The sequence below is a fragment of the Cryptomeria japonica genome, chromosome 2 (assembly GCF_030272615.1).
Source record: "Cryptomeria japonica chromosome 2, Sugi_1.0, whole genome shotgun sequence".
NCBI classification, from domain to species: Eukaryota; Viridiplantae; Streptophyta; class Pinopsida; order Cupressales; family Cupressaceae; genus Cryptomeria; species Cryptomeria japonica.
Window position 1 is genome coordinate 362755375 of NC_081406.1, and position 8105 is coordinate 362763479.

At 35.7% G+C, this 8105-nt stretch overlaps 1 protein-coding gene across 1 annotated transcript in view; it reads left to right on the plus strand.

Annotated features, from left to right (window-relative positions):
• The window catches only part of LOC131065262 (squamosa promoter-binding-like protein 12), a 57686-nt gene extending 51079 nt beyond the window's left edge, over positions 1–6607 (plus strand). Inside the window, exon 3 of the mRNA XM_057999734.2 lies at positions 5408–6607. Within this exon, the coding sequence (XP_057855717.1) occupies positions 5408–6375 (968 nt within the window). The 3' untranslated portion in view covers positions 6376–6607. The remainder of the gene's footprint in view (positions 1–5407) is intronic.
• The last annotated feature ends 1498 nt before the right edge of the window (positions 6608–8105 follow it).

Genomic DNA, 8105 nt, shown 5'->3' on the forward strand with positions numbered 1-8105 from the left:
AGAGCCTGAAATCTATATCCCCACTCCTAACATAGAAGAAGATCCTACTCCTGAGCTTCAGAGGGAGAATCTTGAGGAAACTATAGGCGAAACTCCAATCCTACCTAGAGAAAACCTCAAGAAAAGACCTCTGTGGGCCACCAAGACTGTAGCAAAAGCTCAGAAGTTTGCTACTCTTTCAGGAACCTTCAGGGAAAGCAAAAGACCTAATAAATTCACTAGCTATGTTGCTCTTATGAATGATCTCTCTAAAGCTAAACCAAACAATGTATCAGATGCACTTAAACATCAAGTATGGAAGGATGCCATGTCTGAAGAGTATCAGTCCATTATGAAGAATGATGTTTGGGAGATCGTTCCTAGGCCTACTAAGAAATTAGTTGTTTCATCAAAATGGTTTTTTAAAATCAAACATGCTGGAGATGGCAGTATTGAAAAGTACAAGGCCAGATATCTGTTATGCAGTCAATGCCTTAGTCAGTTTATGTGTGAGCCTAAGGAAATCCACTTGATTGCAGTGAAACACATTATGAGATACTTACAAGGTACTCTAAACCTTGGTCTCAAATATGAGAAAGTTGATCTAGACCTACATGGATTTACAGACTCAGATTGGGCTGGGAGTGTGACTGACAGGAAAAGCACTTCAGGGTGTTGCTTCAGTTTAGGATCAGCTATGATTTCTTGGATCAGCAGAAAACGGTCTTCTGTAGCACAGAGTTCCACCGAGGCCGAGTACATTTCAGCTTCCATGGCTGCTCGAGAGGTAGTATGGCTTAGGAAGTTGCTTGTGGGCCTAATTGGTGAACCCATGAAACCCACTGTCATCCATTGTGACAACCAGAGCTGCATAAAGCTTTTTATAAATCCAATATTTCATGACAGATCTAAGCATATTGAGATTCCATATCATTATGTACGAGACATGGTAGACAAAAATGTGATCAAATTGGAATATGTTAGTACAGGAGAGCAGACTGCAGATATTCTGACCAAACCACTTTCCAGAGTGAAGGTTGATCACTTCAGAAAAGGTTTAGGTATGATAGAAAGGTAATTTGCATTGTAAATAAGATGTTTAATGTGTAAACTTCTTTTGTCATGTTGAGACATTCTGGGTTTCACCCCCTGTGTTCATATCTAAGAGGTGACGATCTCTCAGATTATGAACACTTGTATGTAGACATCATAAGGTGACGATCTTATGATTCTCTAAACCAGTTATCATGTTGGATCTCTGGTATGTCATGGATGTGCCATGATGGTGTTGTGATAAAACATTTGTATAAAATGTTTGTGCACATATCACAACCAAGATAAGATGAGAATCTAACCATCCTCATATGTTTATCCTTAGTATTGCGTGTTTAGGCAATACTGATATCACGTGTTTAGGTGATATCTTGTCATAATGAAACGATGAATCTTTTATATCACATGGTTAGGTGATACTCTATGAGTGATGTTTTATATTTGTATATTCTGTCCCGATGATACTTCATATCATATGTATAGATGATATATATTCTTGGAGACGGACATTATGGAAAAAGAAATGTGATGCAGGTTACTTTATCTATCTTCCAAAGCTAAGAGGGAGTGTTAATGCATTAGTAGCTTCTGCAAGATAAGTCTTTCCTAACTCGTTAATCTCCTCTATTCTGTTTTGGTTTACTCATCTATGCTATTAGATTATCTGATTTATGCTTTCCGAACTGAATATGTTTATCAGACTGTAACATTGATCTTGATTATGATATTGATATTGGATAAAGATGGATTAGATCGACAACCTGCTTAACATAGTTAAGCGTCGATCTAAATGCTATCTGTTATTGGGCTTATTTGCTTTGACACCGATTCATTATCGGGTGTGTTTATATCGATCTGTTATCATTTGCTTTGACACCGATTCATTATCGGGTGTGTTTATATTGATGTATTATCATTTACATTGGCACCGATTAGTTAGCATAAACACCGAGTGAATCGGTAGACAGTCACGACCAAGTGACATCTTGGTCGGCCATGTCTAAAAGACATGTCCGATCAAGGTGCCACTTGATCGTGACTGCCTTACTATATATACATCATTCAAAAGAAAAGGGATGACATTGAAATCGATACATGTTCATACCTGCAGAAAAGAAAAACGATAATATTATTGTCATAGTAATAATACCAAAATCTTAAATACACCATCTAGCATATAACTTGTTCAATAAATTGGAAATTGCATTAACATAGACATGGACCAGCTAGGACTCGAACCTAGGACCTTCCATACACTGCTGGAGTGCTCTACCACTGAGCTACTGACCCCTCTTGGACCGGTCCATCGCCGGTCCGGGTGTGGCTTATTTCCAATACCGACACCCCCCCTTAAGCCACACCTCTTGTGTGCTTGGGGCTCCTAGCCTGGACCTGGCTCTGATACCATGTAAATGTTATTGCAATTTCCAATTTATTGAACAAGTTATATGCTAGATGGTGTATTTAAGATTTTGGTATTATTACTATGACAATAATATTATCGTTTTTCTTTTCTGCAGGTATGGAGGATGAACATGTATCGATTTCAATGTCATCCCTTTTCTTTTGAATGATGTATATATAGTAAGGCAGTCACGATCAAGTGGCACCTTGATCGGACATGTCTTTTAGACATGGCCGACCAAGATGTCACTTGGTCGTGACTGTCTACCGATTCACTCGGTGTTTATGCTAACTAATCGGTGCCAATGTAAATGATAACAGATCGATATAAACACACCCGATAATGAATCGGTGTCAAAGCAAATGATAACAGATCGATATAAACACACCTGATAATGAATCGGTGTCAAAGCAAATAAGCCCGATAACAGATTAGCATTTAGATCGACACTTAACTATGTTAAGCAGGTCGTCGATCTAATCCATCTTTATCCAATATCAATATCATAATCAAGATCAATGTTACAGTCTGATAAACATATTCAGTTCGGAAAGCATAAATCAGATAATCTAATAGCATAGATGAGTAAACCAAAATAGAATAGAGGAGATTAACGAGTTAGGAAAGACTTATCTTGCAGAAGCTACTAATGCATTAACAACTATCAAATACCAAAATCTCATAAATAAAAATAGATGAAATTTGAAGTTGCATTAAAAATCAAATACTAATTTTTTCTGTAGAACTTGAAGTTCCATTTTATGTTTATTTATAAAATATGATTTACAATTTTAAAAAACATTCCCATCAATTAATTATCATCAGGATGTGCAGCCTCTAGTGTAGCTCATTTTGTAGCAGGAAGAGTCATTGGCTATGCCTGTTTTTCAGAACTTTGTACTTAAGCAGATTGTAATTGAAAACTTGAAAACTATTAGTATATAGTTATGACTTATGCACTATGCATCGTGCAAATCAATGTAATCAGCAATATAAATATAAATGAAAAAATCTATATTTCAGTCCATGGTCTAAACTTACATTTTTATTTCCTCTCTATGCCAATAAAATGCCTTAAATTTATAAACTGCAGCTCTCTCTCTCTCTCTCTGTTATTTTTTGTTTTTCTATGCTCTTTTTGAAATCCGCTTGTTTTGTAGACATATGGTTTCCACAGTCTGTATTATTGTGCATTACAAGAATTAAATTTGTAATGCCTGCCTAGTAACACTCTTACATATAATTTTTCCAAGTGTGTTATGAATGCAAATAGAAATTTAAACCAACTGCAATATAAGTATAAATGTAAGCTGTAAATTGGATTTACTAGAATGATGTTCTGAAACCATCATTACAATAGCTTTTTTGTTCACATAATTTTTAGAAGATTATAAAGGATAGATTGACTGATTTCAGGAATGCTAGTATTGTTTTTTTTTAACAAAATAAAGGCATTTTGGCATTTTGCAGAATCTACAGGTTGTTACTCTGAAATGTCAACATCTTCAAAATTTTGTCATTGTCTCATAGAACGAGTTTGGATTGTTTGGTGAACTGCATCTCATTTTGCCATCTTAAAATAATCAATTGAAGAATATACTTGACCAGTATTGGTTACTTGAAATCTATTATGTCATTTGTGATTTTGAAACATCAATTAGGGTGCAAGTTTCAGACTAAGAGTTTTCTGGAGATTAGTCTGAGATTATCCTTCATGAAGACTTTTGGGTGTTGCAAGTTTCAGACTAAATTTTTTCTTGAGATTAGTCTCAGAATATCCTTGATGAAGACTTTTGGGTGTTGATACCATTAAAAGCATCCTAATTTGTAGGTTTCAATTTTGATTTTATTCCTAAGTGAGTGGCAGGTGGGGGAAATATCCCAAGTTGAAATTATCTGAGAGGTTTTAAGGATGGAGGAAATGTTTCACTGCCTAATTATTTACTGTCCGGTAAGAGATTTGATTCTGTTCAAGACCGGCTAATCTAGTTTCAGTATAGAGGTAGAATTCCCCAGTGTGCAGGCCAAGTTTAGTTTTCATTTTGATTCCTCAATATTTATTATTTAGTATTTACTGTACAGTAATTTATTTTGTGCAGTCCTGCTGAGTAAATATCTATACAAAGAATGTTTGTTTGTTTGATTGTTCATACGGAGTTTACGTTTCCCTGGATCTTATTATGGTTGGGAGCCTCATTGTCCAAAGACTCAAATAATTTTTAATGCACTCTAGGCCTTATCAGATGCCATCAGTGGAAATGCTATAAATTATTTATTATCAAGCAGTTAATAGTTTTTATCTGTTTTCTGAAAAAATAGACATGCTTGCTAACAAGATCTCCTTAACATATGAACTAAGATTTAGTAAGAAAATCCTATCTTTGTATGTCCACTAATGGTCTCATGGATTGCATTTGAAATTAAGATTTGATATTTTTCCATATTGCATGTATTCTAAATTTTGTAAGTTCAAATCAATTCACAACACCATTTTTTCCCAGTTCGTGATCAACAATAAATTGTTGGTTAAGGTGTCCAAAAGCCCTGGTATTGACAATTTGGTGTTCACACCCGCCTGAATGCCTTTTCCTCAAATGAAATGGGCTTTGGAGTGATCTATATGGCGGGCTGGCTGGCAAACTGACTCCTTGATAGAATAGGTTTTTGTCCTGTAATAATGTCACTGAGAGTTGGTGCTTTAGCATCCATCACTAGTATCATTGATAATAAAAGGATGAAATGGAAAATTATTCGAGAGGATACACTATCCTACCAATTCATTGAACTTATGTCAGTCTTGCAAGCTGGAATTTTATGGTAGTTTTTAACTATAATTGCAATGAGACTACCCATATATGTAAGACTATAAATCAAAATGTTAAACTAAAATGTTTTAAAGTATCATGAAGATTGTGGACCTGTATAGGACCAAGTAAATATATAATACTAATATCACTCTTTAATGGGCAGATAGCTATCGGACTGGCCTTTTAATGGATAGATCATCCTTCATGCCTCAAAGGATTTTTTCAAGTTCAGTACTGGATGGCTACAACGACTTTAAACTTGGACATGGTAAAGGAATCTGGCCAAGGATTGTTAAAACCGAAGATCAATTAATTTTTGATGGTCATTTACAAACACCAAGTGTTAATCAGCAATCATATATCAATGCCGTGTCTCTGCCACCTGCTGAAAAGCGATATCTGCTTTTCCAGAGCTCTAAAGCTGCCTCTGGTGACGTTCTTAGTCAAGACATTCACAACTATACATGGAACCAAACAAATCCTGTCACCCAGGCCCCAACATTTTCATCTTCATCAGGAATGGAAGTTCCTGGTGGTTTAGAAATGGCTTCTGCTACAGGAATGTTATCGGGTGTCTCCCTCCAACGCCGTGCTCTCTCTCTTCTGTCATCACAATCAAGGAGCTCAAGGGCTCCAGGATCATCATCATTAGATCTGGCCCCACGGCCAGGTTTTGCATTGGAACAGTTTATGCATGAGAATCATTCTACCATGACTCAAATACCAGTGCCAGAAATGCAACACAATTTTAGTCCCGTTACTGACAAGTTTCTCTCTATTAGCTCCCAGCCTTCTACAGGTTTAGTCTCGAATGGATATCCTGCACCTGGAGGAAGTTCCCTGGATAAGGTCAATCAAGGGGGCTCACTTATTCCTAATATGGGTGGTATTGGAAACTTTGAAGGTCCTATACATGATTTACTGCGAGGACAGGAAATGAGAAGTTCTCATGATTCAAGGTCCAAAGATGTTCGGTCTACTATAAATTTAATGCAAAGGTCTTCACAGGTACAGAGTAATGAATCACAGGAGCGATCTGGTATTGGGCAACATGGTAACAGGCAATTGATGGAGTTTCAGTTGATGCGGTGCTATGAGCCATCAGTTTTTGACTCACAGCATATGCAGTAATTGTATTATCTACCTGTTAAAGAGTCCTGGACCTTCTCCGTTTTATTTTGAGATCAGATATTTGGTAAAGACAAACTATTGAACCCTTGTGGTTCAAGCTATATTCAGGTGATCATGAACTGTTGAGCAGACAATAAGACTAGATGCTATCTACCCGTTTTCTGTATTACGGACACGTTAAACAAGTTTTTCTAAATATGAAATGCATGAATGAGTAATTATTTTGTGTTCATTTCTATATCTATCACATGTGATTAATGGTTATTTTAATTGTCTGTTAGTTCCATACAGTCTCGTTTGCCCTACTCATTTTCAATTCATCAATTACCCTGTATGCACGTTGTGTGCAAATTTTTCATACCAGGTGCTGCATTGAATTACATTGTCTGCAATTTTTTAGGCAAAGTGAATGAGACTTTTCTCCAAATATTTTCAGTGGTTTTGTTAAGATGATTGCAGTTTCATACGATTTTCATTTATTAAAGGCTGTAGTTGACATAAACACCTAAAGAAAACCCCTCTAGCAATCATTACAGTGGCAAATTCATCTCCGTGTGCTGGCTATTATTATTAACTAAGCATTTTGTTGGTTTGACAAAACTGTCAGAGTAATGAATTGCTGAGATTTTTTATTGTCATGACAACCATTGTTTTCTCAAGAGTAGTGCCGCTAAAGCCAAAGTGCTGGTTTTCCTTAAAATGCTACGAAGCTGGGGGTTGCCTGTTAACATGATCGCATCTGCCTTGGTCCTAAATCCATTTCCCTCTCTATATGGGTACTACCCCATGGCTCAGAATTGAAAAATAGGTCTGATGGTTTTTTTTTTCTAAACCTAAAAGCACAACTACAATAACTACGGTAGAAAAACTATACATAAACATAAATTATGGATGATTTTATTTGTTTTGTGATTTGTGGTCAATTCTGTGTAAATAACGGCAATTTTCAATATTTTTTTGGACTTATGCATCTAAGCCCTAAACCTGTCAACAGTTTAATTTAAATGCATTGCATTTTGAGATTTTCTCTTTTCCGCAGTCAGAATATTTCCCTGTTGCTGGGTAATTTTCAAATTTAATGGAGAGCTGGTGGGTCTTGGGATATGGTTAATGCAAAGGAAAAAACCAATGCTAGGTTTTAAGTCCAGCCATCGATTCTTCGAGGAAATAAGAACAATATGTATAACAAAATAGATGTCTATAATAATTCTTCCTAGGGTTTTTTCAATATAAATAACATATTCTCAATTGACGTTTTCTATAAATAATTTTTCGAGGAAAAAAATATCCTCTTCTATGGAAGTTACTTTCTCAATGAATTCCTCTTACTAGATTCTCATTTGTAAAATATTGATAGAAGACGTCAATTGAGCTTTAAATTGTGTTTAAGGGATTAGGTTGGCCAAATGTTAATAGGAAAACTAGAAAACAACAATGTTATATAAACTTTGAATACCAACAGAAACAAGAACATGCATGGCTGAAGTAGTATGTCAGATATAAGCAAAGCAAAACAAATCATACCATCTAACACAACGACTCCTGTGTCTATTCCAGGCACAATGTTTTATTGCAGTTAGCAATCTCTGTATTTTTCTTTAATGTTATACTTCTAATTGAGAAAAATGAGCGCTAGAAAATACCGTTGGAGATTTGTATTTTGATTTGTTGCGGCATGTAAGCAATCTTAATATTTTTCTTTAGCATTCCTTGTAATTTGAAAAAAAGTG